Source organism: Poecilia latipinna, unplaced genomic scaffold (genome assembly GCF_001443285.1).
Source record: "Poecilia latipinna isolate Pla-1442-1.1 unplaced genomic scaffold, P_latipinna-1.0 Scaffold454, whole genome shotgun sequence".
Taxonomy (NCBI): domain Eukaryota; kingdom Metazoa; phylum Chordata; class Actinopteri; order Cyprinodontiformes; family Poeciliidae; genus Poecilia; species Poecilia latipinna.
In genome coordinates, this window is record NW_015113070.1 from 94,037 (window position 1) to 112,345 (window position 18,309).

At 37.9% G+C, this 18,309-nt stretch overlaps 1 protein-coding gene across 7 annotated transcripts in view; it reads left to right on the forward strand.

Moving 5' to 3' along the window:
• robo1 (roundabout, axon guidance receptor, homolog 1 (Drosophila)) overlaps nt 1–18,309 on the forward strand; it is a 310,894-nt gene that overhangs the window by 39,700 nt on the left and 252,885 nt on the right. The window contains exon 1 of one of the 7 annotated variants that reach the window (XM_015038825.1): nt 6,785–7,155. The exons of 5 other annotated variants lie outside the window; for them this stretch is intronic. In XM_015038825.1, coding sequence (XP_014894311.1) covers nt 6,957–7,155 — 199 coding nt within the window. In that variant the 5' untranslated portion in view covers nt 6,785–6,956. Of the gene's footprint in view, nt 1–6,784; nt 7,156–13,709; nt 14,470–18,309 lie in introns of those variants that run through there. One more of the 7 variants, XM_015038827.1, reaches the window with a different exon arrangement.

Below are 18,309 nucleotides of genomic sequence, written 5' to 3' on the forward strand. Positions count from 1 at the left end.
ATGCGGGACTGTATCTAAAGTTTTATTTTTGCTTGATCTTCTATTTTTTTCTAAATAATCTACTATTCTCAACTGTTTTTCCCCTCATAAAGCCATGTTATCTTTTTATATATTTGCTTTTTGCTTAAAAGGAGGAAAAATGTAAGCAAATGTTATTATTTGTAAGTTTACAAATGGATAAATGGCATATTGACAAAGTGAAATGTGATGAGACTGAGCTGGGAATGAACAAAATAAATGTTAGTTTAGTCAGAGTGGAACTCTAAAGCAAAAATATTTTGCTGTTGTATGGTTCAAATCATATTGCGTTAATAACAATTATTAGTATTTAGTAATTGCATGTGTGGCTTCGGAATTTTTTTGTTGTTAAAACCTGATTGAGACATTTACATTTTGAGCACCAATAAATGTGAGCTAATCTTTCAAATATGGGAAAAAACAAAACTGTGCAAGGTAGATTATCTAATTTAGAGAACATTCATCAGCTTTTGGTTGTTTTCTGCTCCCTTACATAGATCTCACTGCACTCTGCTGCTGCTGTTCTTAAAAAATGTCCAGACCAGAAATTTCCTTACCTTCCTTCTAACTTTAGGTACATCTGTCCACTTCAGCTTTTGAAACCGGCTCAGACACTGCTTACACAGCTTTTTGAAGGAGAACTGACATCAGTTTTGCTAGAAGCAGACAAAAAAATATGATGATGAAATTAAACTAATTGTGTACATAAGCTCTCATTTAATAAAATCAAACTCAAGATTATATTTTACATATATATCCTCTAACAGCCTTATCCCTTACTGGGGTCGGGAGGTGCTGGTGCCTCTCCAGCTAACGTTCTGGGTGAGAGGCGGGGTACACCCTGGACAGGTCTCCAGTCTGTTGCAGGGCAACACAAAGACAGACAGGACACACAACCATGCACACACACACTGACACCTAGGGAGAATTTAGAGAGACCAATTAACCTAACAGTCATGTTTTTGGACTATGGAAGGAAACCAGAGTGCCTGGAGAGAACCCACACATGCACAGAATTGAACCCAGAACCTTCTTGCTACAAGGCAACAGCACTACCAACTGCACCACTGTGCAGCCCTAAAATCAAACCACTGTAAAAAAAAAAATAAATAAAAATAAAAATCATTATCACACCAAGAGCTTATTTGTCCTTATACATGCGAAGTCTTCTAAACTCGACATATTTTCTCACTTTTGTTTTTTCCAACTGGTAATTTATATCCGCTCCCTTACACAGATGACTTAGCCTTCAGATCATTTCGTTATCTTTATAAGCAAACTCATAAAAATCCCCTGTAAGCTCACTAACAAACCCTCCCTGTTCAAATTACTATAATAACTGTCAGCCAAAACTGATGGCTTGATGATCTGTGAAACCATTGCTTGTTTTATTGGTGATAATATGATTCATGCACAGACATGTTTTATGTAAAGTTCTGTCTGAGCCAGTTTGTCTAAGTTTGTCTAAGTTTCTGTGCTGAAAAGAGGGGAGTGGAGGCTCTACTTTACTTTTCCTCTGCTCAGGATCTTCAAAGAGATTAGTCACTAATGTTGGCTTTGAAGTGCCACTCAACTGCAGTTTTGATATTGTATTGCTTTATAGTTCACTGAAATGTTCATAACAGAAATATTCTAAGTGCTCAGTTAGTTTCCATGGTAACGGCAAGTGCCTTTGCCCATCAGCAGGAAGGAAGCTGAAATCAAACACAACTTTCCAATCGAAGACCCCAACTCTATTAAGTGAGCCATGGCCCAGGTGGAACTTTAGGTTATTATTTTGTTTGTATGGGATACTAATTCATATTTTAGATGGATTTCTGATTCAATAAACAAAATATCTACAGTTACTAATAGAAAAAATGGTCTAATAAAGGTGGATCTGTGGGTCTGCTCTGTTTACACTGCTACAATGCTCTTAGATCGGTTGAAAATCTCATAAATAATGATATTGTTCTGATGACATGTTGAATGAGCAGGAGCTTCTTAAAGAGACAGAAGTCCAATTTCAAAATGTCAAATTGCCAAGTCAAATTTTTTTTAAGTTATTTTTGATTTATACAGCATGTTTTTAACAACTGAAGGTAGCTTCTATTGTCTGCCAGAGTGCAACTTATGTAAAATGGTACTATGTGCCCAGAAAATACATAAATACCGGCCCTTTAAGAGATACAAAATTTGTGCTGTTAAAAAAGGACAAACAAGACAAATCCTAGTTATTTTTGGCTTTCTCTAAATATCGTCAATTATTACCCTCTAGCTTTTATGCCTATGTAGTTTTTGTATATCTTTAAAATAATACTTTGAATACGATGGAGACTAGAAATATTGTTTATTGTTCATAAGTGGGGAAAAATCAAGTTCAATGGCAGATTCACATAAAAATAAGTGAATATTTAGAACTATCCAAACAATTCAACTAATAATAATAATAATAATAATGATAATAATAATAATAATAATAATAGAAATTATTATCCTTACTACCAATATTATTATTTCCAAAATATATATCCGAGTTTTCCTTTGTTCTTTAAGTTACCAAAAACTATGCAAATCTATATTATGTAAAATATTCCTTGCAGGTTATATTTCTTTCAGTAATAATAATTTGCTAAATCTATTTCCTAAAGGAGAATCACAACCTCAGAGACTTTTTTTCTCCTCTATAGTTTGTTGGGAGTCTGATTATGTGCACTGTGTTGTTGATTAAAACAACCACAGCATCTGGTTTGAACACAAACACGCAAAGAAAGTTGCACAATTTTCCACAGTGACATTTCACTATTCAGAACTTTGTTGTTCAACTAGTTTGATTTAGATGATCACTTAAAAGTTTTTTATTCACTCAAGTTGTATTGTTCAGCTTGTGTGTTGCTTAATAACTGACCAAAACCTTATGATTGGCTGTCGGCATGTAAATACAGTTTCTAATGAAGAAACACTTTAGTCTTCATCCTAAATCCCTGCAGATTTCTGCAGAAATAGCAAATTCTTGTGGCTTTCTACAGAAAAAGTGTATACATTGTATCTTTCCATATGGCGCATAACCTCCCTCCAGGACTGTTTGAACAGAAGCAACTAATAAACCTTATATTGTCTGCCAGAGTGCAGAACACTGATGCTAACCTCCTGAATATCTGCTGCTGCAAGGATTCCAACATCTGACTGCAGTTTGATGTTCCTGCCAGGATGTTACGTGATAGGATGGTTATTTTAATCAGCCTCCACAGGCCATGTCGAGCCTGACGCTAAACAGATGCTAATGTGAGGCCCATTAAAAGACACAGGGAGAGAGGGGATTCAGCATGCGCAAGCAGGCGGAACAGCAACAGCCTGTTTATCGCTCCAAACTTCAGGCATCCTGCGAAGCGCCCCAGCTTTCTTTATTCTTTCTACCCCTCCCCTTCCCTCACTCCCTCGCCCTGAAATGCTCCGTTTTTACTGCTGCCGCGCGATGCAACTGGGCGTTCCCTGAAGAGTTTGTTGAACTGTCTTTAACTTTGTTGTTAATCATGAAAGCTAAGCGGAAAAGGTTATTGTGGGGAAACAGATTCTCACACCCATGTTTATGTTTTGTAGCTTATTGCTTTGCATTTTGCCGTGTTTGGGCCCCCCTGGCGCGCTCTGTTTAATAGCGCCAACCCCATTTTTATGAATACCTACTTGGGATGTTCAAGTAGGCATATGAACTTTATAAAGTGGTTTTTAACAGAAACAAGGTCACGAAGAACAATAGAAAACAAGAGTAAAATAATAAAAAAATACAAGTCTAATGAAATAGTTTTGAGCTGCTGTTTTTTTAAAGGTTTTATTGGCTATAGTGGCCTTTATTTGAGAGTGGTTAGACAGGAAAGTAGGTAATGACACAGGGGGAAGACTTGCGGCAAAGGTAAACGGGCCAGGACTTAAACCTGTGATGTCTGAATCAAGGACTAAAGTCTCCATATGTGTGTTGTGCTTACCCACTGTGCCACCACAGCACCTTGAGCTGCTTTTTAAAAATTCTAAAGAACCCTTTCTTATTAATTTGGGTTCACTGCTGTTACTGTCACTGTCTATCCCTTTATGATCACAGTGTAGTCAGGGAAGACTGTGGTCATATTTTCTCTTAATTCAGTGGCCTAAGTGCCAGTATTGTTTAAGTTATAGAAACACAGGTGAAAAATATTGTACTGTTTTAGATTGGACCATCATTATCGTCTTAGTTTTATTGGAATTTAGGTGGAAATAAATGCTGGAAAAATAATGATTAATGCTGGTGAAACTTGAACAGTTCATCTTAGGCATGTTCACCTAAATATCATTTGCATGTTAAAGTAAAGGAATTGAAAGTCAGTACAAAAATAGATTAAAAAAATGGACTTGGAGCTTAACCTTGTAAAAATACATAATATCCACCCTTTAAACTCAGATGGGGGATATTATGTATTTTTCAGAAGTATAGTACCATTTCATAGCACAGTCAAGGAACCATGGCATAAAATATCCAGTGAAGCTTGCAACCAGATTATTTATATAAAAGTTTACTTTTTTTGAAAAGCTTTTTCACCTGAGACTTTGTTTGTTCTGAGTTTGAATTGTATATATTCTGTGGATTGTGGGCTCTGACTGATGCTTTTTTTGGGGCTCTCATGTATAGCTGAAGAGGCAGGCTAATTGTCCACTGCGGACAGGAACTGTCAGGTTGTTCGACAGCTACTGAAGTTTCTGTCATAGATGCTCTAAAAATATGACAAGACTCCACTTAGTGCTTGCTGAGTTGTGTCAGGGTCCAAATGTGACAGTCTTTAGCTTGACAGTTGTTTATCGGATTTACTCCCTTTTTTTGACAGTTAGTACTTAAGTTTTTGATGTCATATTCATGGAAGTTATTTATTAACCTTATTCATCACCAATGTAGTAATTTGTTTGATTCTTACAAGACTGGGTCATGACAGCAGACATTGAGCATGTACCTTCAGTGGAGTTGTGGCTTTTTCTCCATTAAATATCCAACATTTTCCTTTTAAAAGACAAGGTGTAAATATGTCTAGTAGCCTAGTTGTAAATGGTTTACGTAGAGTAATATATACTTTTTTTTACTTTCTGCAGGCAGCAGTACACTGGGTGCTGATGCAGTGCGACATTGACTGATAATCCCTATACAATACAATATTATAACAGAAATATCATACAGTTATAAGAAGTAGAAAAATCTAACTCAAGACTGGGAAATAGGAGGAATAGGAAGGTTGGTTACTGAAAGCCACGCGCAGAACATCAACCCATTACTATAAAGTAACTGGATTATTCCAATTAAATCAGAATTAAAGATGAATAACTATTATATTCATAGATCTGTTTGTTACCATTCAGTAATCACTAAATGGTGATGTCCAGCGCCGACCCTTCACCATCAGATGTTGGAGTCTTCATTGGTTCCTTAACTTTAAGGCTAAAGAAATTACGTTTCATTAGAACCAGCTCCCTCTTCTTCATCACTCCATCTGGCTTCTTCCTTCAAAACCATAGATAAATTGCTTAAATCCTCACTGAAATTGCTTTCAACGTCCTCCGCTTCTGTGTACTCAGCCTTAGTTGTTTAAGTTTTGACTTACCCTCATTACATCACAAGATGGCGCCGGCATTTGACTATATTACTACAGACAAAAACTGCCACACTGCATTTATAGTAGTGTGTGAGAAATATTTATTATTAAAAGTATTTGTGTACACACAATATAAGCAGCATTAGTTCATCTTTTTAAATCACGTCAGGGATATTTGAAGCGCCTAGCATTTAAGTCAACCGAGTCAAGAACATAGATCGCTTAACCAGATGTATATTTGCATACCATTTTAGTAGTTTATTTGTGTATTTATTTAATTGCAGTAACTCTTAGCTTGTGTAAACATCTTGTAACAGACTGGCAATACCTTCAAATGGTAAGTGGTTGTAGTAAAATTAAAATGAGTTGGAGGGAAAAACTTATGCTGAGTTTAAAGCCTCTAAATGGAACTCCAACAATCTGCTCTCTGTCCAAGGTGACTCAAGTGGAAATATCAACAAAAAAAGACCAAAAAAATCAGTTCCCATCTTGTATATTCCTGAGAGAAAAATGATTAAATCCCAAATTGCAACACTTTCCCAAGGTTATAAAATGTGTTTCTGTCCACTGGGGAAATGACTTGTTGTGTGTTTCTTCTGAGCAGGCAGTATCTTTTTCAGGGGAAATGTTTTGTTTCATGCCATCCTGCTCAGTGGGATGGAAATGAAAGCCATGAAATAGACTTAGCACAAGGGAAAAAGGGGAATGTGGGCCCGCTTTGCCTTACCCCTGCTTGGCTGTCACCCCATCACCTCAGGACCAGGGGGTGCATGGGGGGCTTGGGAGGAGGAGGTATTGTGAGACCGCCAGTATGTCTGAAAAGAAGCCCAGTGTGTTTTCTACAGGAACCCCACGTTCGCTACATACACAGAAAAGACGGAACATCCCCAAACTCTCTCTGAATATTAAAAAGAGACTTATCACAGATAAATAGGCCGGGAAGATGAAAGACAGTCGCTCCATTGAGCAGCAGAATGGTGAAGTTCAGCATCTTCGGTGTGTGTAGCCCCCCCCCGCCCCCCATTAGCATCCCAGTGGATTCAGAAGGATGGTGAAACCGGCAGGGGTTTATGTACTTAGCAGATCTCAATAGCAGTGGAAAGAGCTACTAGTTGGAGGTGTAGCAACATTTGCAGTTTGTTTTGATTCTTTTTGAAAAGGTCTGGTTTAAAAGTTCTTAATTTTCTTTGTTTTTTGAAAGAATATCTGAAGTGGAACTAGGAGGATGGAGAACTGTGGAATCTACTCTGTGCTTCTTTGCTTCTTCTGCTAAGAGTTGCTGAACTGGAAAAAAAAAAAAAAAAAAAAAATTGTTTCACAGCTCTGAGTCTGCAGTGAACACATACCGCCATGCAGGTCGTGTGTTTTCTGGTAGTGGTGTTTGCGGGGCTCGTCATGCTTGGAGTTCCTAAACACCATAAAGGTTTCCGCAGGCACCCCGGCCTCACCGCCTTACTGAAGTCTCAGTGGTGTAAGCGGCTTCGCAGTCAACTTCACCAAAGCCACCAGACCTTGAGGCGTTCCCATAAATGCAGCCAGGTCTTCCTCAGTAAGTATTAAAGTGCTGCGTTACTGTACCATCTTGGAAACTGAGAAAACACTAGGTGCACTTTGGAGCAGGTTTCCTTTCATCCCCTCATAAGTTCTTGGAAGTTGTTTTGTGCTTATACTCCTCGGAGGGGGGGCGTGAAAAGCTTGTTTCCGCTTGGTCGGATGTCATTTCTCTCGCAACTGTTGCTGTGTTCAAGGCCGCAGCGGAAAGAGCAGGACAGAGACTTCATTGTTTGCACAACTTCGGAATTATACAGTGCGCAACGGAATCTGAGGGACTCTGACGTAGCATGAAAACTTTAACTTTAAGAATAGGGGCACAGTCACGCTCAGAGTTCAAGGCTACTGCACGTCACTTTTAAAATGTGACCTTGATTGGAATGCAACAGTAAATCAGGGGTATAGAGTTTGATTTGAGTATTTTCTAAATCTGTCTAACTATGGAAAGAATACTGAATAGACAAACATTTGTATTTCTAGACTTTTGTCTTTCCTAGTCGTCAAAAAGTCCTATCATCTATCCATCTGTCTTTTTATTTTCTATTCATTTATTCTTCCTTTGTGAAAAAATGTCTATTATTATTTCAAAGGAATGACTGTATTTACCAGTGGTGGGACTCGATTAAAAGTTTAAATCTAATTAATCGGATTTGCAATTAACTAGTCAAAATTAATTAATTTAATTGAAAACCATATTGTCAAAATCTCAAAAACCTTGATTGCTCCTACATTAGTAAATAGACATTAGAGCCCAGCTGTGACAAAAACATTTAATTTTAATCTTAGTTAAATAATCATATTTAAATTGAAAACTATATAATGACAAAATAAATATTTTCAATTCAAAAACCTTGTTTTTACTCCTACATTATTGAATAAATTAGATAGGAGCAACAGTATTGTTTGTTTCAAATCTGTTTAAGTTTTGCAACCATCATAGTAGTGCATAGTGCTAATGTTTCAAAACTTTTTTAGAAACATGGACAGTGGACTCTAATTTAGGCTTGAAGAGCTTCGCTGACAAGCTAACTCATTTTAGCACCACTTGAGCACAACAATAGTATTTTCCAGTGTCCCTTCAAAATGTTTTGAAGCTAAATTTAACCCCTAATGCAGTGGTTCCCAAACTTTTTCTTCTGCGCCCCCCCAGTGGTTTCCAAACCTTTTCTGCCCCCCCCCCCCCCCGTCCCCTATGGATTCTGTATTGATATTAGCTAGTCATCTTTTAGTTAACATTACCTGCATCCAACACCTTTACTCAACTCAGTCGGTTAGTTTGGAGGGAAAAACTGTGAAAAGTTCTTTGCGTTTTGCTGGTTTGCTGCCGTGATTCCAACACAAACCTACGTAGCTCCGCTCAGCAGCAGCAGGTCTCCTTCACAGGTGTAAACCCAGCGCGAGCGTCGTAGCGCTCATGTTGCGTTTAAAGGCGGCTCGGAAAAACAGGTTACAACATGTTAACAACGGATTAAACAACGGATTAAACTGCTGATAAAAGTGACAGAGGACACAAATATGGGAAGTGTGGAAGCCTCTACTGTATCAAACTTACATAGGAATAACAGAGTTGGCCATTCTAAGGTAAAAACCCAGCACATACAGTGTTCATGTTTTGTTTTTTTTTTCATCCAGACGGCTTCCCGCGCCCCCCCTGCAATGACACGGCGCCCCCCTTAGGGGGCGCGCCCCACAGTTTGGGAACCTCTGCCCTAATGGGCCAAATTTAGTCGTCCATTGATTTATTTGCAGATATATCTTGTGCGTCAGATTTGCGGATGTACCAGAAACACGCAATAAAGATTCCAGTTCAAAATTTTTGTATGTAAAAAAAAAAAAGAGTCACTGTGTTAACATTTTTAACACATTAAATCTATGTAATTAAGTAAATGACTGAAAATGACCCACCCTAGTATGTATATGATAACATTGTGTAAATGGGTTTGAATGTGAGTTTCGAAGCTCTAAAAAATTGGATATGACCAAGCCAAGACCAAATTCATGTTTGTGTCTGTTTTGGTCTCTTCCTGGATATATTTGCATGTATCTGTTTATTACAGATAATGTGAGTACAGAAATACAAACAGTCTCATGCATTTCATTTGTGCACTTTACTCCACGAAATGCTGCATAACACATTTAAAATGCTTTCATTTAGCAATCAGAGCTGCACTTCCACATACCCTCCAAGGTTGATGGGTCTAAAAATGGACTTTGCTGATAATTGCTTCAATTTTACCACTCTCAGCTATGGGCTTGAGGAAACGCAACCGTTCATTTGGTGGTATTGAGCTGAGGAGCCACTTTGCAGATCCAGGGCTGTAAAAGCTTTCAGGAAAATCAGGTACATGAGGAACCGAGTAAGAATGGAGTGTGTAGGACTGCAATGTAATGCGTACACGGAGGAATGGGAAATAAAAACATGCTCCGAGTTGAAAAAAGTGCTTCTGTCTGTGCTTTGTGTGAGTCATTATGCTTTCTCCTTTTTTTTCTCAGCTTTCTGTAAGTTAAATTTTTTATTAAAGTAGGAGTTGTATTCCTCTTTCAGCTAATACTTTAGTTTTAATTCAAACACCTTGAAATTTTATTTAATATTTGCATTTGCCACTGTTTATATGACACTGATAAAGATGGATATGCTTTGCACTAAATAAAATGAGCAAAAGCTCTAAAGTCATCCAATGACGAGTAGTGGGGAGAACATTATGCATTATCTTGATGTATTATTAACTCCATCTGAGTTTGCAATTTAAAATTCACATTTAAAGACTCAAAGTTTAAGCCTTAATGAGGTTTATTTTGCAGAAATAAATGTTCTTTTACACTCATGTAGAGGATGCTCTCAGCTTCTGCAGCCTTATTGGAAATTGGAGATTTGCTCTTTGTGAATACATTCGCTGAGTACATAAAAATGTTGAACGTGCTTTGTGCCTTATTACTGGATTTGGAAATCAGTAATGGAAATCTGCTAAATATGACAGAGCAACACAAAGTGGAGCATGAATGTGAAAATGATGCGTAGTTTAAAAAACGTTTTTTTATGAATAACAACCTGATAATGTATGCATGGATATTCAGCTCATTTTAATCAGACTCCCTCAAATAAAACTCTACATTACACTGGAGAAACCATGCTGGTGCAGCATTATGCTACAGGGATGCTTTGATACCATTGATAGGAAGAATGTGGGAAGTAAATACAAGAAATTTCAGGAAGAACGCCTGTTAGAAGCTGCAAAACACTTGAAACTGGAGCAGAGAGTCCCTTTCTAACAAGACAACGGCTAAAAACATTCAACCAGCGCTAGAATTTAACAGTTTACTGTTTCCTAGTGTAGGAATGGCCCAATCAAAGTTCAGATCTAAATGAAAATATCTGGCAAAACTTCAAATTGTGACTGAGCTTTAGGTATTTTGCAAAAGGAACGGACAAAAAAAGTGAGTCTGCAAAGCAGCTTGGAGATTTTCACCAGTCAGTTCACGTTTTTACTTGTCTGAAAAAATTCATTTTCCTTCCACTTTGTCATTGTGCCCCCATTGTACGTTGGTATGTCATAAAATCCTAATAAAACACAGAGTTTGCAATTGAAAAAAAAAAAAAACAAAAAAAAAAGGTTTAATGGGATTTTTTTTTTTTTTTTTTTCTGAGTGGTTTGTTACCTTCGTATCTGTTTATTTGTCCAGAGACCGAACCCGGTGTGGTCGGCACTCTGCACGGATTTAGACAAATGTCTGTTCCCAGAATAAGAACAGAATTAGAAAAAATGTAATTTTATATGAAGCCCCTAGTTTTTTCTTATCTTTTTTTTTTAATAATACAACAAGCACTGAAACTGTCAGAAGTGGAAGCCTCAGAGTTACTGAGTCACTCAAAGTGTGGTGTTGATTCTGCTGCTCTGGTTGAGCACACGGCTCGGCTGCTCGCTTGCTTGTGCTGAATATTAGTTCCACTGGTTTTGTGTTGAGTTCAATTTGGGTTTGAATAAATAAACACATGAATAAATGAATAAATAAAAACGTTTTGCAGCTAAAAGTGGATTTGTTCCTGAATTAGTTCGGCCAGCAACCACTGGAGGGCGCTATTTGAAAACAAATGCTTCGTGGAGCAGACAGCAGCTTTAAGCTGAGCCCCGTTTGGAAGATTTTCTGTTCAGTTTTAGTCATTCTTGCTTTGCTTTGCCAACAATTCGGTTTAAAACATTAAAACTATTTTCATTGTTACATTATTTCAGGTAAATCTGCTTTACGTCATCTAAGGTGGAACTAATATCAGACGCACGTTTTTTAATGGGTGTCCCAAAAAACACTTATAAAAATAATTAACAGATTAAAATAGAAATTATCACACTAAATTATTTTATTAACCAACTGATTAAAACTTGGAACTCAAGCCTGGGGGGCAATAATGAGCTGCATTAGTGAGCTCTTTTAATTGGATTATGCTAAAATACAAGAGCATGTTAAAGACGTCTGAAGAAGTTTTAAACCAAAAGTCAAACGTCTGTGACTTTCACTGCTCTGAAAAGAAACAAGATCCTGGAGCCTATCTCCAGCTGTCATCAGCACCCTGACTACCTAAAGAAGTACGCAAAATACAAAATGAATGTGAGTTGAGATGTTTTAATTCTGTCTGACATCTGAAGTCAGGTTTGAGGTTTGTATGGTGTAGGTTCAGAACAAGCCCAAGGCTTAATCTACCTAAGCTGCTGCTTGGGGCCCCTAAACCTTCAATTTCAGGCATAATTTCAACATTTGCTTATTGAGAATGAGAATACTGTTAAATTTTATTTAACCATTTCAACTTAGATAGATTAAAATATTTAAAATTTGAACTTTTAAATGTAAGACTTAATTGGCGAGTTTACTTGTCAAAATGCAAAGAATCATTTTAATAGTTTGATTGCTGTGTTACCATAGCTGCAAACTGATGCTATGAGTTTAATCTTTTTGTTTGTTCACAAATATGTCTCTGCAAACAATAAGTAGTTATCATTGATTGCTTTTTAAGCTCAGCCAATTAAACTTGGTCCCCTCTCCTCGATTAGAGGGGACAGATACCCTTTCAATACAGATACCAAATCTGTATTGAAATGCTCTTACCACCTTGGAATGGCCCTGTATTGACTTGACAAAAAAAAAAAAAAAACACAGGTAATTCATACATAACCCAAAATATAGAAGAAACACTAGCAAAGTAGTTTCTTTAATGGAAGGGTTGGGTTGAACATTGACCCTCTTTAATAGAATAGAGCTGGCCATACAGCAAGCTAATGTTATGCTAGTGAGGCTATCAGCTAGTCAGCTTGGCACCAGTAGTTTTAAAACAGCACCCAGGCACTTCCATACTATGTCTTTGCGACATAATGCCATTTTATAGCACAGTCAAGTAACTATGTCACCTTCAGTTATGAAAATGCTGTATATACCAAACATGACTTAAAAGAAACTTAAGTTCAACATTTGATGCCATGAATTTGGACCTCTGTCTCTTTAAGAAGCTTCTTCTCTTTCTGCTTTCAGCACTTCATCAATTGTTCTTAGGAGGGTTAGCATGAGGAGTAGTTTGTATGATGACTTTCTGCTTCACCTGGTGTTTGCTAATTGCTGCTGTGGCTAGTCTGGTGGAGCTGAGTGGAGAAGGAGTAGGGGAGGAGTACTATGTTGGGGGAAACTCAGTTGGAGAATGAAGCTACAAGAAGGAGCTATGTGGAAATAGATAGATAGATAATACTTTATCTAGGCAGTGCTTTGTGAAATCAGCCATTGAGGCGCCCCTGAATGACTGCCAAGGATTCCTCAAACACATGAAACAACCAAAGAAACACCCCAGGTATGTCTTTGATGAGGTAATGGCATCATAACATGATATAAAGCTAAGAAAATGTCAATTTTATGTAATACTTCCCCTCCCCCTTTAAACGATGACAGAAACATCTTCCTAGTTTTAAAACGAGAACTTTGTAATATCTTGTTACATTTGGATACTTCCCAAGCGCTCCATTCATAATGGGAAACCATTTCTAAAAATAGCCCTCCAGCACTCAAAGCTAGCCTAGCATATAGCTCAGCTAGGCTACCTTTGGCCTAATTACGCAAAGCTAGTCTAATAAGGCCAAAACTATCCAGCTAGCCTACAGCTAGTAACCCCCACCGGAGCCTGTTGTGAATGCTCAGGCTAGTTAGCATGGCCATTGGACAGACGGTAAATCGTTCCTTCGCCTTTAGTGTATTGAACAATTTATACAAAGGGGTGGAGGAGCTAAAATTTTTCGCAGACTATGTCTCATATTATATTGTCACAACATAAGAATATTTTTTTAAATAAACATAAAAGTTACGTCCAGCTTTAAACCACAAACCAGAATATAGTTTAAATACAGTGGTAACTTATGAGTTCTACAAAGTGTACTCTTTTTTTCATATTTATTTACTTATTGTACATATTTGGCACTCCCTACTTTAAGGGGAATCCAGTAGGCTGACGCGCTGTGCTCCAGCGCTGCGTTCAGAGGGATCCAGGCGGGAAAAGGTTAATTTTCCTCTCAGACTCGGGTCTACTCGGGGGGTAGAAAGGCGCATTACCAACTGACGGGAGCACTCCGCTTTCTCTGAATGAAACGCTGTGAGTGGGAATCCGGATCCCCTCCTCTCTCAGCAAAAGGTTCGCTCCAGGATCCGTCCGTCCGGCAGCGGAGCAGCAGAGGAGGTGAAACGGGAGAAAAGTGATGGAAAAGTTGCGCTGATCCCGGGTCCGATCCGGTGGATGAGAAAGAGAGAAAGACCGAGAGGGAGGGAAGACGGGAAAGTTTCCGAGCCCAAAGTGACAGATCCAAAACTGGACTCAAATAATGTGACTGTGGACTACAGATTGCTCTACTTCGGTTTGGATTTATAAACTTCCACTGCGGATTTACAAGCTTGTTTTCTTCAGTTTCTGTACAGAGGAAGAAGTGAATGACTTGAGTGAGATCGCCTGGCTGATCAGCGACGGGATGAATTCAAAGAAAGGATAAGAAACTAGTTATTTGATTTTATTTATTTTTTTCACTCGGGCTGAACTTCGTGAACAGAACATGCGCTGAAAGTGCTTCTGTGTTTTCTAGGTTTTGTACGTTTTTATAAAAGAAAAACTAAAGCAACCCCCGTTTTGCCTTTGGATTCAGAGACCTACTTGTCATGAAGGAGTGGATGCCTAACCTGGTTTATTGAATCATTTGGATTACATCGAAGCATTTCTTACAGGAGACGCGCTGAATGATGTCTCCAACTTCAATCGGATTTGTATTTTTCTTAGCTTTTCTCCATGTGAGCTCAGGTAAGTTAGCCATTCTTTTCTGGTCATCTGTTTGACTTTGCAAAGATGGAACAAAGAATTTCTTTGCTTTATTTATCTCCCTAAAAAAAAAAAGGGGGGGGGGGGTGCAATCATTTGTTAGGATTAGAGATGCACCAATCAAGAGATTGGAATCGGCTGATTTTTTCCATGACCAGCATTGACTTCTTTGTTATATTTTTCTCCCTTTAAAACAAGCAGAAAATGTAATAATCTGCTAGAATTAGAGACCCACCAACTGAGCAGTCAGAATTGGACAATTTTTTTGCATGATTAGCTTTGATAAGTTGCAAATCTATTGAAATGATAAAGATTTTGTGACAGACTTTAAAATTTGGTTTTAATCTCAGAATTCCTTCCAAATCTTTAAAGAACTGAGTGCAAATTTTCCTTTTCCACGTGGTATGACCATTATGGGGAAAAAAACAGAATTGGTCAAAATTAGATTTTTTTTATTATTATTATTTTTAAGGGAAAACATCACTACCATTCAGGAAAAGTTTGATCGGTGCATTCCTAACATAAAATATTTTCTCCTTGCTGGGAAAGTTTGTCCCAGAACAAAAGTTATTCAAGACATGTATATACCAGAAATGGGACTTTTCTCATAGAAATATTGCATTTTCTTTCACTTTTAGCAAGTTTCTGTTGTAATTTCTCTGGGAAAAACCCAGCAGATATGTCTTTTGGCTGTAAGAGGGTCAACATGGTGGGCAAAAAGGATTGTCCAGCTTAAAGCTGAGCACACAGAAAGTCACACATAAAGTGCTGAGGCCATGTGGGATCAGTGAAGAGAGCAGCTATCATCGGTCATAAAGACAGCCTAAGCCCCGTTGGGAACCGTGTTTCCCTGTATGTCTTGATTCTTCCACTGGTTGACGATTATTGCTGAGTGCGTCTTTTTTTCTTTTTTCTTTTAACTAAAAAAAGCTGCAGCAGATTTTAGTTTCTGTTCCAATTTTAGATAAAATAATTTTCCTTTGATTCAGGTTTGTCGTTGAACTTCCTGATGTGAGCTACCGGCTCTCTTTTTCTCCCTGTGCTGCTTGTACTGTTTTCACATATTTCTCTGTCTCACCCGTCCCATGGCTATCTGTTTAGAGTCTCCAGTCAGAGCTAGCTTGGGGTTTTCCAGGTCAGTTGCTGTAGACTTGAGAAATGAACCATTTCAGTACACAACGTGGAATGCAAGACGGTTTCTGAACAAATATGTGGTGCAAAAGTAGCTAAATTAATGAAATATGTTTGGTCTTGATCAATAAACCCAACAAAACATCTTATTTCTCAATATCACTGTCTTTGCCAGCCCATTAGCCCCTGGGATCCTGGTGCTCTGCATTTCTGCTGTAATACTTTTGCCAACCTGTAATTACCTGAGTAACAGTCAGTTTAATTATTTTCAGGTTGAAACCCGAAAGGCTGTTCTGTCACATTACACCAAAGTTTGTTGTTTGTTGAATGCGTCATTCACTCTTAAATACCCACTTACCGCTATTCAGCATCTTAAAAATGGAGAACAAGATGTTATATCCACACCTTTAAGACGCACCAATCTGGCTTTGATTTTGTTTATTTTTTTGGTAACACTTTATTTGAAGGGGGTTGAATAAGACTGTCATGACACTTTCATAAACATGACATAACACATGTCATGAACATAAATAAGTTTAAACTTTACCTTTAAAAACATAAAGTTACCTAATTTTTAAAGTGCAATCATTAATACTTTTATAACAAATTTATATCAGTAATGATTTCTTGGTAAATGTCAAGTTGTCATAACAAAGACATTTTGAATAATGTCAACTTTGTATTAAAAGTGTCATAATTTACCGAATGACGCTTTATGACAACAGTCATAAATATTCATGAAGACTTATTGATGTTCATGACAGGTGTTTATGACAGTGTCATGTCAGTCTTATTCAACCCCCTTCAAATAAAGTGTTACCATTTTGTTTTTTTTGTTTTTTTTTAAGTCTGCCCTGCCATTCGTGGTTTTGAACAATTCCCCCTTTATTTATTTATTTTTACCAATAAAAAATTGTGAAAGCTCTAATTCCAGTCTCTGGGCGATTGATGGGTGCACCTCCACACTTTAGTCGATCGGTTTCGTTTGCTTTTTGTTCGAAGGCAGAGAAGTCATGTTGAGGAAATCTGGTGTAAAATCTAAACAGGAAATGGGGTCAAAGGTTATGGATTGAGGTCTATCTGCTCCACCTTCAGTTCCTCAACCCATCCTGTTTTGTGAGAAAAGTATTTCATACGTCTGGGTTTCCAGTTGCAGCTAAATGTTGGGATATATGAGGATTGTCTTTTTCTGGGGGAATAGGTGAGATCTCAGTGCCTCGCCTTAGAGATCAACTGGACAGCAGATCTCACCAGCTGATGAAATGTAGCATCTTAAAGCAATAGCTGACATGTCTCCATAAAACATACAACTTCCTTTTCTACAATCTTCTTAAACTTTACATGCTTCCTCTGGTTTTCCCTTTAAACACCCCACCCATCCTTAACAGAGACAGCTGAGTCGACTTCTTGCTGGAACAACTTCTACACTAAAGAATGTTTGTTATGAGAAAATCTAAAATTGTTATATTTTTGGCTAGTAAATCCCTTATAGGAGTTCACCAAGCAGAAAATCGGTCTATCCTTACCAGCTGATTCCCTTCCTTTGAAAACTGGCCTGTAAGCAGAAGGCCAGTTTACAGAACAGGATTAGGGCCACTGGAAAAGAAATAAAACAGTTCTGACTTTAATCTCAGAATTCTGAGGAAAAAGTCATAATTCTGATTTTATTCTCAAAAGTAATTATTCTGACTTTAATTTCAGAATTCTTAGAAAAATGTCAGAATTCTGAGATTAAAGTCAGAATTCTGACTTTTTTTCTCAGAATTCTGTTTCCAGGTTGCAGAAATGCTGGCCTGGTTGTTGCCTTTCTAAGCGGTTTCACATGATTCTCATCTCTCTTCAGTTCTCTGTCTGGGATTTCTCCCACTGAAGTGGATTCCTCTGGTAGACTTTCATCCAGGCCAATCAGCGAACAGAAGGTGAAGTGGTTCATGAGGTCGATTTTCTGCTCTTGTTTAGAAGTGCAGTCCGGTTGTAATTTTAATAGTGGCAGCAGAGGAAGTGAGCGAAACCCTTCAGTCTGTGTCAACCACGCATCTGAATATTGCCATATTGACATTAACAGCCAACTAACTTCAACAAAAGTTTTGAATTTCCAGTCAGTTTGAGTCATTTGTAGTTGTTTTCAAACAGTATTTCCTGGCTACAGTAATGCACACTTTCTGTTTTAATTTGTGGGAAAGAGTAAAATAAGATGGCCTTTGCCCTGTCACACCTGTAATGACTTGCTCTTGGCTTTGCTCTGTCTGACTGTTGTAAATTGATACCTTCATCTGTCAGCTCTCACCCTGTTATCTTGGACCTGTCCTCCTTCTGCACTTTAAATGCCTGTTATCTCTGCGCTAAGTGCTCATCAGACCTCACACTCCCCACACTGATACCGCTCAAGCAGGAGGTGACTACAGTCAGCACAATAGCCTGGATCATTCTGAAGAGATAATTATCAAGATGATGTATAAATATTAACCGGGATGGTAAAACCTTAAGGCAAATATCGGAAGTACCCGTGACAGTTTACTGTAAAGCTTCGATGAGTGAATGCAGCACAACAGAGCGTCTAAGGATGAGTTTGTGCTTAAGATAATGAAAATACACTGCAAAAACACAATTTTACAAGTACTTTTGGTAAGTTTCTAGTGGAAATATTTTAGTACACTGGAAACAAGACAGAACTAACTTAAAGGTAACTTT